The following is a 20,059-nucleotide window of genomic DNA, read 5'->3' as shown; positions in this document are numbered from 1 at the left end:
CTCAATACAATTTCAAGTTGACACACCTGTCAGAATGTTAATTCTATTTTTCCAAGTACTCATGTACTCGTTTTTGAGGCGTTAAAAAAAGAAAAAAAAGAGTACTCGACTACTAGATTACTCAAAATGCCCGTCCCTAGTGATGATCCTAATCGCCTGAACATGTCACATGTGAACATTCCGGTGCTTACCCTGGGGTCTTTGGGCTGCAAGTGATGAGGCACAACCCCATGTCGAGCAGTAATCTCCGGACCAGTTCCCTGAGGAACAAGAGGCTGTCAAACACAGCACAAAAAAGAAATCAGCCACAAACCTACACGCCTACAATAGAATAAAGGACCATTTAGCAGATTTCTTTTACCCGGAATTCCTAACGTTCTGTTGTGAGGATGACGTGATAATCTGGACATAAAACGTCCCGTGTTGTCATGTTTGTTTATGTGTTTGTTTAAAAAATACAAAAAAAATACAAGAAAAAAAAAAAACGTCCCGTGTTTCACGTGCTAGGCCACATTGGCATCAAGAGAAACTTTTTAGAGTGCAGACCTCCAGTGAACTGAAGACACTATTTCCTCAACTATCTCTTCTACAGTTGAAAATAGTGGAGGAAATAGAGTCAGCTGTTTCTTGGGGGGGGCTGATGCAGCAGAGCTCTCGAGACGCAGAACACGTGGGTAAGTTGCTCGTCTGGTTATCACATGTACTGCTCACAACAGAACCATAAGATTGAGGTTGAAAATCGACAAAGTGGTCCTTTACGGACGAGTCAGCCACAAGCCACAACCTATACGCCAACAATACAGTAACTGTTTGGGTGGAAAGAAATCAACCTACAAACAGCACATTCAACAACAGACCAGGCTTTTTCAGTGGCTGAAAAATTAGTAGTATTAGCAAGACATGTAACAGAAAAGGCTTATGTATGTTTTCAGACGGTTTGGCCTCATTGTTTTTAGTCGCTTGCCAATAATCTCGAAGAGCACCTCGCATTATAAGAAGCCATGCAGTGGTGCACTGCTTCCACTAGAATTGTGTTGCTAGGGAACAGCTTGGACCCATGTTTATTTTCTGTCAGCTATTGATCCTAGCAAACAACAGGAAGTAAACATGGCTTAATTTACAATGTTTACAGTGTCAAGTTATATAACGTTGATTTTCTTTAGACGGTTTCAACTTGACAAGATTTAGACCAGAGTTGGGCCAGGTTGGATAGTATGAATGCCATGTTCTGGTCACCATAGTGATGTCATAAGTCACAGACACACAAAGTCTTTTTAAAACCTTGCTGTCCAAACTGGTAATAAATAGCTCTGATTTAGACCCTGGTGACTACATTGTGGCAGTCAGAGCTAGCTATTTTATTACCAGAGTTTGGACAGCAAGGTTTCAGAAAGGAGTTCTAGAGTGTCAGTGGCTTTATGACTCACTATGATAAGGTGGCCACAACATGGCATCCATACTATCCAACATAACTCTGGTAATATAATGGCTCTGGTGGCATTGACATCGTTGTATGGATTCTCTATGCAGCACTTTGGCGAACTCTGGCGGAGTGGTTGCAATATACATCACAATATCTGAACATCATGTTAAGATACTCAAATTAACCCACGATGCTATAACACAAATTATATAATAAATGATAAATATCTGTATTTGGCACAGCCACACTCTAAACTTTATGCTTTAAAGTCTAAAGCATTATGTTCTTAGTAACATGTTCACTAACTGCCTTTTATCAGGTTTGACTGTATAATCTCAATTTAATAAGATATAGATATAGTAAGATATAGTCCATTTAATGTTTTTAAGTGCTGCAACTCAGAAATACAGTTCGATTTTACACAATATTTTTCAAATAATATTGTGACAAAATAAAAATACACATTTCAATATATCTATTCCATTGTGATGAAATATAGTAATGCATAATTTAGGCACCTTTAGTTTAGTTTATAAAGGACAGTGTGTACTGACAATCATTTGCATTAAACAAATAGATTTAGCAAGAAGCTATAATTTCTAGTCCTGTGTACTTTATGTACTGCAACGTTACATAGCCATTTCATCACAATAGTGTCAGTGATTAGCCTCGCCCTCTAGCTGCATCTATCACCAGGGATCATCGTTAGAGAGCTGGTGTGTATGGGGCTGTGGCACTGCAGATATACCCTACTCTGTTTTGAAGCACAGTGTTTTCCTGTGTTCCTGACATGGCTTTTGGAGAGTGATCTTCACACGTGTTTTGCGAGAATTTGCAAAACACCTTATCGCCGGTCATATACAAGTCATTAGGATACTGCGCTGCTCTGAATTTTGGGTTACACTATGCCTACGTCCCCGATACACACACAGTCAAGTTTGTGAGTGCGTGTGTCCCCGACGAGGGGGAGATGGCGCACACACATTTACACACACTTCTGCAGTCCCTCCCGCCGTCCCTCTCTCTCTCTCTGTCTCTCATTCTCTGCCTGTCAAACCCTGTTTGAGGAAGTGTCGGGTTACACTATGCACTACAACCAGAGGGCGCTATTACGCCAGCGCTGTAAGTCAATGGGGCGCTTTGTTCACTTGCGAGTGCTTAAAATATATATTTTATTATAGCTATGGGTCTAATACACCCGTCGACTGTCAGTGAGTTGCTTCCAGTCAACATGTACAAAACAGATTGTTTTTTTCATCGGTACATTTCCATTTGATACCGTTTTGAATACGAGTATAGTTTGTGATTCTTAGTAATCCCAGGAAAAGACGCGATAATAGCCCTTTAGTGGAATACACTAAACACGTTGTCATTTTTCGCCTGATTATCTAATCATCCTGAAATCAACACTAGATTATCGTTATTATCCTTCCTCATGCAAGAATGAAAAGGGCCCTGGAGCGCGGGCGCTCCCCCGCCACCTCCTCCCACTCAACGGCACACAGCCACACACACACACACACAGACAGCCGCGATCAGGATAGAAAGAAATATCAGATCAACGCAAGATTTTATATATAGAGTCCTTACCTAGTATCTGATGTAATGCAAAAGAAATAATCCAATTATCTGATCGCCATTCCAAATACTGCTCGTGGAGGTCCATCCCACATTACCGAGCGTTACACATGAACGGGCGGGCGGGGTTAGTGTACCATGCCATCGTTGTAAAGGCCTGCCTCGTCTGAGTATTTAAACCCCGCCCGCATGGCTCAGATCGGCCCTGAAAAGAAACTACACCATTTCTAATAGAGTGCAATACCTGCTGGAAGGCATAGGCGGCGGTATTTGCCCTTTTGCAAGCTCAGACCCATTCCCAATGATAACATCAGGCTGGATGGATGAAAATGAATGGATATAGCTAATAAAAGAAATAACGATTAAAACCTGACTATACTCGTGATTGGCGCTGAACGGTTGGCTAGTTAACCCGACTATACTCGTGACTGGCGTTGAATGAGTTAATGTTAGTGTTAGAAGGGAACTCATTTTGTGCAAAAATGGAAAGCTTGCCAATGTTCATGAGGCAGAATTATTACAATAGCCGATAATACATTTTCCCAATGATAAATCCCTATACAGGAAACTAAAGTGACGTCAGACTACACCTCCCTATGGTCAAACAAGAGCTCTTCTCACCTTTGGCTGGAAGGCTCCTTGCAGAGAACTGAAAGGCCCATTGGGAGGAATCACAGGCTGGATACCTGGGGCTGAGGGAGGAGGGTACTGTGGGAAGAACTGCACAAGAGAGACACTGGTTACTAGTGGTGTAAAACTCAGACTTTACCCAAAATATCATTTCAATTCATTTGGCAATGTTGGAAATTCAATAACATATTATGATCTGATTCAGGATTGTGTGACTAATCCAGCCAAGGCAACACAATCATGTTACTTTATTTAATTTTTCTTGCCGTTTTCATCCATACAAACATCTCGTGACCCTACTTGTTATCTTTATGAGCGAGCGCTGCTTAAGACTGCAAAAAAACCTGAAGCACCATTCTTTGAATCAGGACAAAAAGATTGTAGCCTACAGTCTGAATCTATGTGTACATGTTAATGGCTGGTTAGGATCCTGGTTAGCGATGTCCCGCTCAAAGCTACTCCCACAATCCCCCTCCCCCCACCAGTCTTTCACAGAGGCCATCAGCTAGTATCTCTAGACTGAAAGTCTAGCGTGTCGTCAGTAGTGCATTCACAGCCGTCACTGTAGTCTCTTAACAGCTGACAGTGTGTGAGGTAGTGTCTAGATCCCATCGCCCAGAAGTACGTTGGCCGTGATCTGGAAGGGGGTGTCGTCACATGTTGGCCAAGCTGAAAAAGCCATAACTCATCATAATATTCACCTAAAAAAGTTATTTATGAACCCATCCCGCACCCTGACCCAAACCATTCTCCCAAAGTAAATTAAAAGTACATTTGGAAATGTCCTTGCGGGCAATGGGATCCAGACACTACCCATCTGTGTGTTGTTATCTGTAAATCAGAATAAGATAAGACGGTACTCACAGTGTGTCGGTACAGACCATCCATCTTGCCTGCATACTTGTCAAACTGTAAGACAAGAGAGGTGGATGTGGGGATTTACAAGCTGCACACTAACCAGATTTCAGCCACACCGGAATTTCCAGTGCTACAGGAGATCTGTGGGATGATACTAGTGGGGAATCTTACCAGTGGCGGCGCCGAGGCTGTGGGATGCAGGAAGGGAGTGAAGTGTTGGTGCGTGTGTGTGTGCTGGTGCTGGTGATTGTGCTGATGGAACTGGAAGGCCAGGGGCTGGACACTGGGCTGGTTCTGGGACGTCCTGCCCGAAGAGCTCGGCGTGGAGCTCGATGCCGAGGGGCCACTGGGAGTCGAACGCCCCGGACCACCACCGCCGTTGCTCTCGGCTCCCGGGACGCTGCGCCGACCCTCTTGCGAGGCCAGGAGGAAGTCGGAGTTCAGACGCAGCAAAGCCTGATCTGTAGCACAAGGAGGGGGCGTGGAGAGGGGATAAACATTAACAATGTGGATACAGCCTTCAAGCGGGATTGGTGCGGTTATTCGAATATTCAAAAAGGTATTAGACTACAGCTGATGGCAAGGGCGGCTAGGTGGTGTAGTGGGCAAGGCACTCGCCACCAGTGTGGAGACGCTAGGATTCGCATGTTCAAATCCAGCTCTCCACATTGTTTTCAGTTTAGCTGGTCGTCCGCAGTAATACACATTGGCCGTATTACGGGGAGGGAAAACTGAAGGGTGGGGATCGAACGTTGTGAACAAGCGACTCCTACAAGTCGGTTGGTGCGCCTGCGCAGTAGAATCAGGAAGTGTCGGGGGCAGCGTGAGCCTCCCACGCGTTACTCCTCGACACTGAGAGATCGAGCTGCGCAGGTGAAAAGATGCGACTGCTGTTACCTCAAGTACCGGAGGGGACTTGTGCTATGTATGACTTAGTCCACATTGCAGCCGGCTTGTGGGAGGCAAGAAACAGCGTTCGTGACAGGGGAGGGTTGAATTGGATGATACGAAATTGGGATGGGAGAAAAATTGAAAAATGGGAGAAAAAGTGGATCAAAAAAAAAAGACTACAGCTGATGGCTTTGTTTGTGTCAACCATGCTGATTCAGCCTACTTGTATATATCTATAGGTCACTCTGTTGGTTGGCTGGTCGCACGGTCGGTCAGTCCACAAATATTTCACTCTAGCGGCCACAGGTTTCGTCCTAGGAGGCTGAAATTTAGCATGGAGGTCAACTCTAGCACCCATTCAATCTGCAAACAAACAGGCTCTGAAGGTTCTGGACCAGAAACTATCCGTCACCACCACTGCAATATCCTGGACAGGTATGCCCTCTTGAGCTGGGACAACTAACCAATGCCAGTCTGGTCTTCAAAATCCTCCATGGCCTAGCCCCACTTTCCGATTTTTTCATTCCCAGCAGCAGGTTCACCAGAACTGTTGTATCAGGTGACTTGGCTGTTCCATTCAGGAAAAGTACATTTAGCCAATCAGCCCTCTCCGTGAGAGCTGCCAAGACCTGGAACTCCATTCCAAGTTACATCCGCAATATAGAATCACACAGATCATTCAAACACACTTTCAAAACATGGTTAAGAAATAACTACACATGTGAACACAACAGCCCTGCAGAACTCTAACCCCATATGCTTGCCTGTACCTAATATGTAGAATTATTGTTTGTTTGTACATTGTCTGTACATGTCTGATGTAAATATTTTGCATGATGTGTTTTTAACCTGTTCTTAATGACCTGTATGCCATATATGTTATGCTTTCTTTTTTAGCTGCTTTTTAACACCAGGCCCAGGGACAACAGTTGAACATTTGCTTTGGCTAACACTGTCTCACACATTTACTTTATGTTCATTAATGTGTGCTGTGACTGTCCCTGTTCAAATAAAGTTTAAACTGAAACTGAAGTGTGTGTGAAGGTGTGTGTGGCTGTTCATGTCAATTGGCTTAAATAGGGGCGGAGCAACGTGAGTGGATTTTTTATACATTTTACAAATTGGATTTGGTTTCCTTATTTATTTGACTAATATATGGAAAAGAGTCACCATTATAATCATTTATTTATGAGTGCATCACGCATCACACTTGTGTGTGTGTGTGTGTGTATGTATATATATTAGGGGTGTAAAGGTACACGTATCCGTACCGAACCGTTTCAGTGTGTACTGTACCGAACGGCTGTGTACCGAACAAATACAACGGTATGTTAACCACTAACGACCTCCCACCGGGGGCTGTTTTTTTTGCAATCTAATATAATTATTATTATTTAAAAAGAAATTACAATGGAATAGCTCCAAGATCGAGAACACTCTACGACAAAGGGGAATCCAATGGATTTTCAACCCCCCTACCGGTTCTCACCATGGCAGAGTCTGGGAGCGGATGATCAGGTCGGTCAGGAAGATTCTCAGCACCACCTTAAAGCTCCAGACTCTGGATGAAGAAGGCCTACACACAGTCTTGTGTGAGGCAGAAGCCATCATTAACAGTCGACCGATAACCAAGGCTTCTAGTGATCCGGACGACCTGGAAGCGCTTACCCCCAACCACCTCTTGCTCCTCCAGTCAAAGCCTTCCCTGCCTCCAGGCCTCTTCGTGAAAGAAGAGCTCTACTCCCGCAGGCGATGGAAACAAGTCCAGTATATGGCAGACATATTCTGGAAACGATGGACACAGGAATATCTACCTCAGCTCCAAGAGAGACAGAAGTGGACACATGTGTCACGCAACTTCGCTGAGGGAGACGTTGTCCTGATCATCGACGACTCTGCACCCCGCAACTCCTGGGTCCTGGCCAGGGTCATCGAGGCGGTTCCTGACCAGCACAGGCTCGTGCGCCGGGTCCGTGTCAAGACGAAGACGACCACTTTAGATAGACCCATCACTAAGGTCCCATCACTAAGGTCTGTCTTCTCCAAGAAGCTGCATGAGGCGGTGGTAAAGACCGTCCTCCTACGGTGTGCCATGTACTAGTGACCTCTGGCACCAGGTATTGGTTATCCAGCAGCAGAGAGACTTATCAGTTAAAATAGTGTTTGGTTTAGCTCCTTATTTTTTAGTTGTTAGTAATCGTCTCTAGATTAGAAGTACAATTAGGGGCCGGTGTAGAGGAGCCAAAGCTATATATTTAGGTTATTGTATTATATGAATGTTTATATGTTTATTTTTATAACCTTACATTGAAACGGCATTAGGAATATTGATTGGATTTAGATAGTCATTGAACCGTATTATTTGTCATAATAGAACATTCTAGAACATTTGTGATGTCACAGTATGATGTCATAATCCATTCTAGAACATTTGTGATGTCACAGTATGATGTCATAACCAAACATTCTAGAACATTTGTGTATCGAATAGATTCAACAATTATCTCAAAGAAGTCAGTGTGCATCTTGAAACATTGCTGAGCAGTACTGAACAGATAGACTAAACAACATAGATTGACGCCTGCATTTACTATTATTAATTTCAATATAGAATATTCGTTGACAACCCTACAAATACAATTAGTTACTGCACACTACATCACCCCTGAGTGGAACATGGAAAGCCAAACTTTCCCCCACTGTACCGAAAACCGTACTGAACAGTGACTTCAAAACCGAGGTACGTACCGTTACACCCCTAATATATATATATATTTCGGTTACTTCTTTACAGAATATTTTAATATTGATATGCCTTCAAATGCCCAAACTTAGCTTCACGTTCAACAAGTTCTGCAACAACATATTCATACAACTGAAACATATTCAATAGGCAGGTGTGTTGGGAAATAAGTCCACCAGTTCAGCATTTCTTCTCAGTCTTTCCCATGATACGTAGAATTGTTCGTGTTGGATCCACCACACTATCAGACACGCCAGACATTAACAGGTGCTTCTCGTAGGTTTTTTGCACTGGAGACTTTGAGTCATCCTTACGTACGCACTACCAGACAGCCGTCCACCGTCATCCTTACGTACGCACTACCAGACAGCCGTCCACCACTAACAACCAGTGAGGAAACGCAGTGTGTCATCAGTGAAAGATGTGTATAATAGCATGTAACTGTGGAGTGGAGCTTGACCAAAAGGGAACGAGAGAGATTAAAATGATGACATTACGGGTCCTCGGTTCAACAAGGTCTCCAACACATAGGTGATCGTTTTCTCATAATCACGTCCTTCTAAAACATGACTAGATTATTCAATTAATTAATCAAAAAGAGAACAAAGAGGAAATTAATTCAGTTCATTCATATTTAAGCTGAATTCAGAAGAAGGAAAAAGGCACAATGGCCTCTATTTCAAGAGGACTCGAAAGCTTTCTCTGATGAGTCTGTCCCAGTCCTGTTTCTACTCACATTTGCATATCTTGGTCCCCTTTGCGACTGTTATAGGGAAGGGATAATGTATAGCTAATAATGTAATAAGCGGGATAATGTATAGCTATACTCGATCATTGTCGCAAAATAATTGACCGACACAGAGTTTAAAATACCGAGGCGCCTCGCCGAGGTGTTTTAAACGTCAGTGAAGGTCAATTATTTTGCGACAATGATCGAGTATAGCTATACATTATCCCGCTTATTACATGGCTAACTTACTAACAATATACCTAATTCATTTTACATCGACAAGACGAGATCAAATGCAGACGCAGTTCTGTTCTGTCGCTCCCGCTGTCATCGCCGGCAGGTGTGTCTGATTGGCTGCACTGATGCAGTGTGTCAGTGGGCTTGATTGCGAACAGCTGCGCACAGCGGCCATTATTGTTCGGCAGAGGTCCGTTATCGAGTAATAACGGACCTCTGACGAGCGCTATTGACCAATCACAAGCAAGCATTTCGGCGAATGTGAAAACGCCATGTAATAAGTGACAATAATTGGGCTCTCAGGTGTGAAAAAGAGCTCACACGAAATGTGCACTTTATTGAATTCGATCAGTCACTTCATGGGATAAATCAGATTAGATTAATCACGGTCTGTTTTCCGGTATGCTTCTTATGAGCTAATTGAACAGATCCACTCCACCGCCTTAGTCATCACAGACATGCAGATGATGATTACAAGGTGGTTGTGTGGCTTTTTATTGAGTATAGAAAAGGGTGCAGTTGATCGTGCAGCCTGTACTTTATGCTGTGATCACTACACTAAATATTTATCGCTTTGGTCACTCCAAATCAATTCAATTCATAGGGGTGTGATCGGGACAATAACAGAAAAGGCAGACAATAATAGTCTGTTCATTTCAGAGAGAGATCAGAGTTTGCAAATAACCGTGACTAACCAACTCTTGGAGTGGCTGTAACGAACCAACACCCTTTGGAGGCAAAGCTTCCGAAGAACAGCATTAGACTGTGTGTACACCAGAGATCTGTGTTTTCAATGCTGAATGAAACGAGATTAGCAAATTCACAGCACTCAGAGCACTAAAAGTTTAAAAGGGATTTATAAGATTTATTTTGTATATACGGTATATATATTTTATATTTAATCTCACACACATCCAAAAACTCCAAACAGTTTTGCACACATCAATTTAGTTTGAACGTTATTGAGAGTAAATTACTTTGAATATGGCCACGAGTGATGTCATCAGGGACATATTGTTGTGTAAATTACAGCTCAATGAAATGATAAGGTAGCAGTCCATATAAGACAAGGTCTTACTATTTTTTTTATCTACATAATTTCATTGAGCTGTAATTAACACAACACAGGGATTCATCACTAGTGGCCATATTCAAATTTATTTACTCAATAACTGTCTAAATTACTAACTAAATTAATGTGTGCAAAACCGCTTAGATTTTTGGGTGTGAAATTATGTGCAAAATAAATCAGCATTGTTTTTTGGTGAAGTGCCCCTTTAAAGCCATTTACAATTTTAGCAAAGGAGCACCAGCTATGCTACCAATTTTCAATAGTCACTTAGCGACAACACAACAGAAGCCACAGCCAAGCATCCGCTTAGTGCCGCTGGCTAAAAGAAGGAAAAGAGATATACCCAACCCCTTACTGCCGTCGACCGTACCTGTTGAGTGGGAGGGGACTTGTAACAGAGGCGGAGGAGGAGGCAGGCCAGGAGAAGAGGTGAACATGGCTCCGGAGCCGGCTCGTGACGGGGGCCGGAGGGGGCCCGAGGAGCCAGAGCCTCTGATGAGGGACACGCTGGTGGAGGGGGTGGGAGGACGCATGGAAGCCGAGGAGGAGGCCGCAGAGGACGAAGCTGGGGGTTTGACTGAGGTACTGCCCCTGGAGAGAAATTAAGGTTAGAAAAAGGTTAGTTTCCCTTAATAACAACATAGCCATTAGCCACCCCAAATATATTTAGCATCAAAGACAGTATATCTATGGTCATCACAGACATCTTGGTAGGCAAACAACAGACGATTGCAACTACAGCCCAACCGATATATTGATTCATTTGAAACAAGTCTCTTTTTTACAGCCCAATTTATGCTTGTTTATTATTATTTTTTCCCAAATATCGGTATGGGCCCCAAAACTCCAGTATCAGCCAGGCTCTATTTATAACCAAATAACAGGTGATGCTCATTAAATGACAACCGTGGCCGATGAGCCACGTTTATGGCGCTGTGCCGCCCTGGTAGGAAAGGGTGACACGTCATGAGAAGACTATGAACAGATGAACCATCAATGGTGCCAGGACTCTACCATCCAAACTGAGTGGTTAGAATACAAAGAGGAGGGCTGTTTACCTGCCAGAGTGTCTAGTCAAGCTAACAAACTTACCAGCCACAGACTAGATTCTACCAGCATGTGGCTGGTGTTAAATTTCCCACTGTGAACGGCAGGGGGGTGGGGGGGGGGGGTCGACAGGGAACAGGAACAAACCTGTTGCTGATGCCCATACTGTACATATGGGACCTCCCAGGGAACGGCAGGAAGGGCTTGTGTTTGGAGAGCGGGGGGCTGGGATCGTGGCGGCTGTGAATGCCACCACTGCCGTTGAGTTGGCTGGGCCTGGCGGCTGCGGCCGTGACCGCAGAGTGGGAAGGCAGGAAGGAGGAGGTAGAAGAAGAAGCAGAAGAAGAAACAGGCTCTGGGTAGGGAGGCTCTTGGCTCCTCTCCTGGCTGCGCTCCAGGCCAGACACCCGCGGGGTCACCATCAGCCGGGAGACGGCGGTGCCGCAGCGGGGGGCCGGTAGAGGGGGGCAGCTTTTGCCCATAGAGGTGGCCACGCTCACAGGTGTAGGCTCCATCACTGCACATGGACACACACACGTTACTTTTAATGACATTTCTCCTTTACTAAAAAAAAACAAAAAAAAACAGCAGGGTTAGGATTATTGTCTTTCAATTAACTAAATTCCACTTTCAATTCCAAATGTAAAACAGAAATTATTGTTTACTTGCCGATGATAATGGAACAATTCATTATCATTTACTTGTCAATTAGGTACCTTTTCATGCAAAAATTATTTACATTTTAAAAAGGAATTCCACTTCCTGAATTCACTGAACTGGTCTCAGACCTGCTGAAACAGCACATAGTGCAGTAGAGCAGTGTTGCTAATTGACCATATTGACACTGTGGCCATTTTGCTCTTATGTAATTCTCAGGATGAGATTCCTTTCCACCTTGGGTGGGAAAAGGGTGGAAAGGGGTCCCATCCTGGGCATGATGTAAGAGCAAAATATCCGCTCAGTGAATCTTTTATTTTAAGTTTTTCTCCCAACGGCCACAGTGGGCGATTGATTTCAGAATTCCTAGGCCACTTTCTACTTTTTGACCAGCCAAATAAAGTTTTAGCACACAAAATAACCTCCAAATGATGGGTTTGTTACCCGCTAAAGTGGCTGGTAGTGGTAGGGCAGACAAACTTACCAACCACAGCTAGAATCTTCTGGCTGGTGATTGGTGTTTATTTCCCAACCCGGTTAAAAAGCCAGAACTCAAAACCCTGACAGCACAGGCAGCACGTTGTATAAACCTTGGGGTATGTATGTACACACTAACAAAGCATTTATAAGTGGCAGCTTGAGCTGTGTCAAACTAGGATTCAAAAGTGATCCATTGCATCAAAATATAATTACGTAGATCGGGAAAAAGACAACATAAGGTGAAAAAAGAAAAATATTATATAATTTATTTATTTTTACTACGTAATGTGCCTAGATGTGCTGTGCAGCTATGTACCAGATAGGGATGCACCAATAAATAACCACACTGGTATCAAATATCAGTCTGATATCAGGCTAAAATCTAGAAATTCCTCAATGCAAAAGATCCGATACCAAGAAACACGCAACATAGCTAGGAAAATCGAAGTAAAGGTGACTCGATTCACTGCATTTTTATCGCATGTTAGATCTCTCAAATAAAATCATGGATCAGATCGGTACTCGGTCTGTATCGGCCAGTACTGAAGGTTTGGGGCTCAGAATTGGTACGGACGGTATTGAAAATTTGGTATTGGTTGCATCCCTGGTACCAAAAGTCCAATATTTGCCATAGCAATGTTGCATTTTCATATCCTGAATTAGATTCTTCTCTGCTCCTGGCAACATTTAGTCACCGATTCCTTCTGCTCTCTGTCTCTACAAGCGGACCGGAGCTCACTGAAACATACTCCACACACGGCACACGAATAAGGTTTCAGTGATGATCAGTCAGCTTGTACAGACAGGAGCTCGACGCCATTGCCTTTGTATTGGGTTTGTGGCCAACTATCCAGAGCTAGTTTGAGGAATAGCATGACCGATCAAGATTCTACTGATCAACAACTTCATTGGCAAGTAAGAAATAGAGCTAGGGTTCCAAAACTCACAACTATCCCTTTAAGTTGTCATGAACAGATCTACAACTACACTACAGAAGGTCCATTGACTGAAAGGGCATACTAGCTTATTTCCATATGAATGTGAAGCAGCAGAAATCCAACTCTGCTGGGAGTATTTCCTCATTCGAACATCCCTTACCTTTCCTGGTGCTGACGGTGAACACCGGATCCATGTCGTTGTCAGAACCCTGGGGAAACAGAACCTTCGAATTATACTCAACCCAATTAGGGGGGAAAAAGAGACTTTACAGCCCAAATGTATCAAACCTCGTAGGGAGCACTGATCTAGGATCAGATTTGGCAGGTCATATGACCATACTCTTTACTTTGACACGCTTTTTCTTTTCTTTTTTCTACTTTTTCTCCCATTTTCTATTTTTCTCCCATCCCAATTTCGTATAGTCCAATTCTACCCTCCCCTGGCTCAAAGCTGTTAGGCCATGCCTCCCACAAGCCGGCTGCAATGTGGACTAAGCCTTACATCACGTGTCCCCTTCGGTACTCGAGGAAGCAGCAGTCGCATCTTTTCACCTGCACAGCGCGATCTCTCAGCGTCGGGGTCTGTTTTTGGAGGGCACGCCGCCCCCGTCGCTTCCTGATTCTGCTGCGCAGGCGCACCAACCGACCTGTAGGAGTCGCTGTCCACAACGTCCGATCCCCACCCATCAGCTTTCCCACCCCCTAATACTGCCAATTGTATTAGTATGAACGACCAGTCAAGCCGATAGCAATGCGGAGAGCTGGGCTCGAACCCAGCGTCTCATGCATTGGTGGCGAGCGCCTTGCCCACTGCACCACCTAGCCGCCCCACTTTGACACGCTTTATAAACACAGGTCCAGAACAGACCAGCATGAATATTGTGATGCGATTAGAAGTAAGCGGTACAAACCTTATCTCCTGACTCGCTCTCTGTGTCACACTGGAAAGAGACAAACATTCAGAACGGTTCCAATGTCTAGGCATCATGCCTAGCAGCATGCATTGTTTACAGCAATTTGCAGCACAATATTACTAGTAACTTATACAGTATTAGAAAGAAACTTGTAGCACTACTACAAAGTACTATTCATACTGCTATTATCTTAAATGAACACACCAACATTATAGGAAATGTGCTTACCGTCTGCCCCAGTCAGACAAGAAGATAGATACCAATTCCCTCTGTGCATTCAGTAGAAAGTTATCCTGCTACGGATACGAACACCGGGAGAGGTGTTTTTGGCCAACAGCTAAGCTAGCTGGTCCTTATACACTTCCATTCATTTGTGCTGGTAAGCACATTTCCCATAATGTTGGCGTGTTCCTTTAAGACATTTATGTGAAAGAAAGTTGTGGCACAATACTACTCATATTGGTATTAGTTATTACAGTATCTTTTAAATAACTTGCTGGGGTGACTATTGGTTATTACTAGCCAATCCAACATACAAGATAAACTTACAATGTAGCCAGTCTCCAGGAGAAGTCCCGACGCGCCCTAGAAGAACAGTTGTGGAGAACATAAGTCTAATTGTATTCAGTCCAGCCTTACATTTTAGTGTAGAATAAAAATAGGAAAAATAACATCATCAGCAATTCAATCAACACACATTATACCACTTAGTTGTGTAGTTTAACAACATTTGTGTGTGTGTGTGTGTGTGTGTGTGTCCAAGCCTGTCTCACCAGATCATATTTAAATTCTACTCAATTAGCATGGTACAGGCATACAGGTCAGTGGCCAGATGTTCCATAAATAGACATTATGGTTCCCAATGCAAACAAGGCTGTTTGACTAAGAACGAGCTCAACCCCAAATGTGACAAGATGAAGAACTGAGCAATCCAAAAACAGGAGAGCTGCGCTCCGCTGCCTAAAGTGATATCTCATGCCGCACCTTTGCATCCGTCTTTCTTCTCTTCTTTCTATTCCTGTTCCAACAACCACGGGGGAAGCTGGGTGGGGCCCCTTCCTCTGGCTCTGAAAGCGGCCCTCTGCCGTTCTCCTCGGGGCCCCTCTTCCTCTTGTTCCCTCGTCCCATCAGCATAGCAGCGCGCTGGTTTGGCTTTAGAGAGCAGTCCATCTGAGCCGGGGGGAAAAGAGATCATTGTTTATCTACCCATCAGTATGAAACATCCACCCCACCGGACAATGACCAAAAGGCCAAATGTTGATTGACTTCCTGATAGGCCTCTTCTTCACAGACGTATCCTTTTCCCTAGACAAGACACTTTGGGAGTCAATCATACGAACACTATTTTGGAAATAAATAAGCAAATGACTATAGTAAAACGTACGTACATGTTCCTCAATCCCATAAGAAAGGAGGTCACCTGAAATTAAATGTTTGGACTGAAATACACTACTGGTGCAAACCATTTTAAAAACTATGACACACATACATTCCAAAGGAGTATGTAGCCTAATTCACAGTCCAAGTGCTTTTAGTGAGTATATCAATATGTAAATTATTGTTAACAATTATGTACGATTTCTATAATATATTTTTGCATTCCCATACATTTACATCCATTGTGTATTTTCTGTACACCTGAACTATGCTTCCTCATGCTCTGATGATGGCTTCCGCTTGACATCTGTAATGTGTCAGCGTGTTTGTGGCCAGCGTGTTGTTTTTGTTTGTTTTTATTTATCAAGTGCTGCCTTGTCCATTCTTTCAAAGGCCTGTTTGGATCTTTGAGATTCAGATATTTCCAACTTTTATAGCCCTTATTTAACCAGGCAAATTGACAACGGACATTTTTACAGCAATGGCCTGAAGGAGGAGCTGCCCTGTGCAACCAGTCTTCTACTATTGACCGTCGAGCAGCTTAACTGGGGCAGTTGGGGATTCCATGCCTTGCTCAAGGGCACTTTTACCAATGCAATAGTAGGGGGAGGGAGGAGAGAGCAATTTTCAGTCACTTCCCCCGACAGCCAATCTGGGGATTTTAACCAGTGACCTTCCAGTCACAAGTTGACATCTCTAGCCATCAGGCAGTCCCCACATACCCTGCACTGAACAGCTGCTCACAGCAGCCACCAACAGAGATACACTGCAGCTGGGTGGCGCAGCGGACTAAGCGCTCGTCACCAACGCGAGAGACACTGGTATCGAATCCGGCTGTCAGCGTTGCCTCCGGCTTGGCCGGCCGTCATACTGGCTCAATTGGCAGTCAGCGGGAGGGAAGCCGGTGGGTGGTAATCTGGTCGTTGTAAACAGCGACTCCTACAGGTCGGTCAGGGCGCCTGCACAGCGAGGAAGGGAGATGGTGAGGGTAGTGTGAGCCTCCCACACGTTACACCTGACCAATGAGAGTCCGTGCTGGCAGGTGAAAAGAAGTGGCTGGCTGACTCTGCATGTATCGGAGGGGACATGCGATAGTATCTACCAACCCTCCCTAGACCAACCAGTGGGGGGCAGATGCGAGCAATGACCAGGAAGGGGAGGGGGGAATTGGCACGACTAAATTGGGATGGGAGAAAAACAGGAGGAGAAAAAGTGGATAAAAAAAAATGTCCTGATGAATTGAAAATGGAGGACCCTGATGTAAACAAGACGAAAGTATTTTTCTGGTCTGCATCCTCGTAGCAGTTGTTTTGTATTGAGCCGTACTGTATTCGTGTATTGTACCCATTCTGCAATCTGTTAAAGTTTTCAATCAATATATTTAATATTTTTGTATCATTATTTAGCCTATTGTGTGATGCTGTTGGCCTGCATGCATCACTGCTGTTGCACTTGCTCTAGACTGGAGATGATCTGGGTGTAGGCCTAATAAACCAGGTAGATGGGACAGAATTGTCACTTCCATTTGCAGACATGGCGTCACTATCTGTCAAGCTTTTGACACTGATGTGCATACATGGGCAGTGATGTCTTATTTTGATATTTCAAATGTCAACAGCTGTCGTCGTGTACCTACATGCTAATCTAATAAGTGATGCTAAAGCCATGCTCTAGATGAGTAGACTGCGGTTAAATCGCGCTCATTGCACTGAGCTGATTCGGCTTGGCGTTGAACGTATCATCACTTCAAATAAAGTTAGACCCCCAAAGAACTGAAATATACAACATAATTAGTTGCATAATGGTTGTACCAGAGCTTCACTAAAACCTTCCAAATGTAGCTTGGCTACTTCATTCTGGCTTAATGTAAAATTCAAACCCATTTGTCTAATTTTCAAGGAGTTAGTTTTTATCGAATAGCCAATTGGCCGCTCGTCAACACCTTGGAGTAGTGGAGCATTAAATACTTAGAAAGATTTGGAAGACATAGCCATCAGAGGGGATGTTTCAGGGTAGATGGGCGGGCTGAGTGGATCGCCTACTACCAATATGTCAATGGGGGGCAAGAGTTGAATGGAGTTCAATCTACTATTCACACGTTAGGTGTGAGGTGAGATGGGATACTTGGCAGAGGCCAATGGAAAATGTCTTCTTTGCATTAAAGGAGAACTACGCTAATTTCAGAATGCATGTTATTCCTATGGTCTAAGACAGTCCAAAAATACAAGAGTGAACATAAACAACTCTCACCCAAACCCAGTGCTAAAACTAAAATGTGTGATGTCATTAGGTATTATGCCTGAAGCTGCTATTGGACAATTGATCCAATCTTTGTTCATTACTCAGGACAGGTCACTTTCTACTGTGCATACACATTTGCAGAGAATGTTCCATTGTGTCTGCATTATTTACGCAGTGAGTGTCAACTACCTCGTATCAATAGTGGAAAGTGATCAGACGGGAGGAAGGAAAATGCAAAAGCAGACAAGACCCATTCACCTCCAAGGCCTCCAGGCTGATGAAGCTCGCGATCGCGAAGCCATCGATGATGTCTTCCTCGCACGACACAGATGCTCTCTTCCTCCGGCGGGGAGGCCTGTGTCTCCCGAACCCGGGCCGGCATGACTCTGTACCACCGGGACCGAGAACAGCGGTGGTTCCACCGTGAGCCTCCCGCTCGGAGCCCGAGGACAGGGACGTGGCCCCCCGCTGCTGCTGCTCCGCGAGGTCCACCCTCCTCCGCCGCCGCTCCCTGTCGCGCTGTGACCGGGACCGGCGGCTCCGCCTGAACCCGCTGCTCCGGCTCGGACCCTCCATCTCCAGACGGTACCTCGGTCCGACCAAAGGCACGTTATTTATAAAGCCCCGGTCCGGTCGAAGGCACCAAACCGTACAGATGTACCACCACCACCACCAAACAGGCCCGCACAGGAGCCTCTGTTTAAAATGGCGTTAATAGTAACCAGTGTCTATTATTCAGCGTCTTGTGAGAACAGTCCCTTGGCATCGGTGCCTTCTTCCTTCTGACGAACTGTGAGGAGTGTCATGTCAACCGCATCTGAACACAAACTTATTATCATCCACGGAAATTATAATAACATATTCATCATGACATGTCCAACACGTCAAGACATGGCTGATGATTCTGTCTCGCAGAAGAAGGCTAACATTAGCGAACTAGCAACAAAAAAAAATCAGCCAACAAAATATGCGTATGTAAACAAACAAAAAAGGCAAACCTATGTTACTGACAAAGCAGAGGCCGAATGAACACTGAAGAGGATTTCAAAACAAAATCACACACGATGGTGTTTCTCTGTGCGATCGTTATGTGCAGAACGTCCAGGGTTTTAAATTAATGAGCCTGTTAGCAGAACGACAACAAGCCCGTTAGCAGAGAGGAGGCCGATCACCATCAGAACCTCTCAGAGCCGGTGGACATCACGCGATCTCACATGAAGAGGGGAAATATTGAACTTTATCTCGAACGATTATATGAACTAGGTGGATTTTCAGGCTTTTATAAAAACCGGGACAGAATCTCAACAAGCAAAAATGCGATCTCTTGTTATTGAGCAAGATGAGCTAACGCTACTAGCTTATAGCTCTGCGCCGCTTAGCTTGAGCTGGCTAGCGAACCCCGTACATCACGATCAATACAGTCGACAAGCTCTCTACGAATAAAACTATATCCATAAAACCCGTCTGAGATACTGATGAGCCGCAGATCCACTATCTAGCTGGCGGCCGGTGTTGTCGTCCCGCCGGGTGGACGACAGTCTCTCTCCGGCCACAGTGTTGCTGACGGGCCGCGACACACGGAGGGTTCAACTCGCATCACATCAAAAGAAACACGTAACGTTAGCCGTTAGCTAGCTAATCCACGAATAATAAACTAACAATTTTTTTTTCACAAGGAAATAGGGAAAATACGGTGACTGTTTTGCCGTCAGTCGTCCATATAATATCGTTGTGTGGCTCCTTCATGCACCGATTTCCTTTCGTTCGACTTGCTTTAAAAAGAAAAGATTCAAGGCCCGTGCATCATCAAAGCCTCGGTCTCGAGTTCCAGTGAAGGAGGTGTCGGCCGAGCCCCCGTCGGGCCGGGCAGCGCCTTCATGCAGCCCGCACTGGGTAATCCAATGTTTTAGGAGAAGTTGAAGTACTTGCCGACGTTTCCAGTCAAATGTTTTTTGTCTAAATCCAGTGTGCATGTATATACAGATGAAAATAGGACGGCTCTAATGCTGCCTTTCTACAAATTTACAGTAAATTGGAAATGTATCGTGGACATTTGAGAGACACTACCCTTGTCAGCTTGCAGTGCATTGTGTGCGATACTCTTCTTCCTCCCTCATGATAGTTGGTAGTAGAAAGCATTATAAGTGCATGCTGCCACCAAGTGGACATAGCTTGTCTTTTCAGCTTTTTATTCGCTTTTTATTCCCTACAACTGTTTTTGCATGCGATTTTAATCACAACAA

At 44.4% G+C, this 20,059-nt stretch overlaps 1 protein-coding gene across 3 annotated transcripts in view; it reads right to left on the bottom strand.

Moving 5' to 3' along the window:
• Positions 1 to 19,894, bottom strand: part of fbrs (fibrosin) — a 32,422-nt gene extending 12,528 nt beyond the window's left edge. For 2 of the 3 annotated variants that reach the window (XM_084323897.1, XM_084323899.1), the window contains exons 1-11: positions 18,075 to 19,894; positions 15,183 to 15,368; positions 14,748 to 14,783; positions 14,196 to 14,225; positions 13,445 to 13,493; positions 11,357 to 11,726; positions 10,533 to 10,753; positions 4,661 to 4,950; positions 4,496 to 4,540; positions 3,623 to 3,721; positions 192 to 275 (exon numbers count right to left, since the gene is read on the bottom strand). In XM_084323897.1, coding sequence (XP_084180023.1) covers positions 192 to 275; positions 3,623 to 3,721; positions 4,496 to 4,540; positions 4,661 to 4,950; positions 10,533 to 10,753; positions 11,357 to 11,726; positions 13,445 to 13,493; positions 14,196 to 14,225; positions 14,748 to 14,783; positions 15,183 to 15,368; positions 18,075 to 18,392 — 1,728 coding nt within the window. In that variant the 5' untranslated portion in view covers positions 18,393 to 19,894. The remainder of the gene's footprint in view (positions 1 to 191; positions 276 to 3,622; positions 3,722 to 4,495; positions 4,541 to 4,660; positions 4,951 to 10,532; positions 10,754 to 11,356; positions 11,727 to 13,444; positions 13,494 to 14,195; positions 14,226 to 14,747; positions 14,784 to 15,182; positions 15,369 to 18,074) is intronic. The other variant, XM_084323898.1, reaches the window with a different exon arrangement.
• Between the last annotated feature and the right edge of the window lie 165 nt (positions 19,895 to 20,059).

The sequence above is a fragment of the Notolepis coatsorum genome (assembly GCF_963971535.1).
Source record: "Notolepis coatsorum genome assembly, chromosome: 10".
Classification (NCBI taxonomy): Eukaryota; Metazoa; Chordata; class Actinopteri; order Aulopiformes; family Paralepididae; genus Notolepis; species Notolepis coatsorum.
This window is presented reverse-complemented; position numbering and strand designations above follow the sequence as displayed.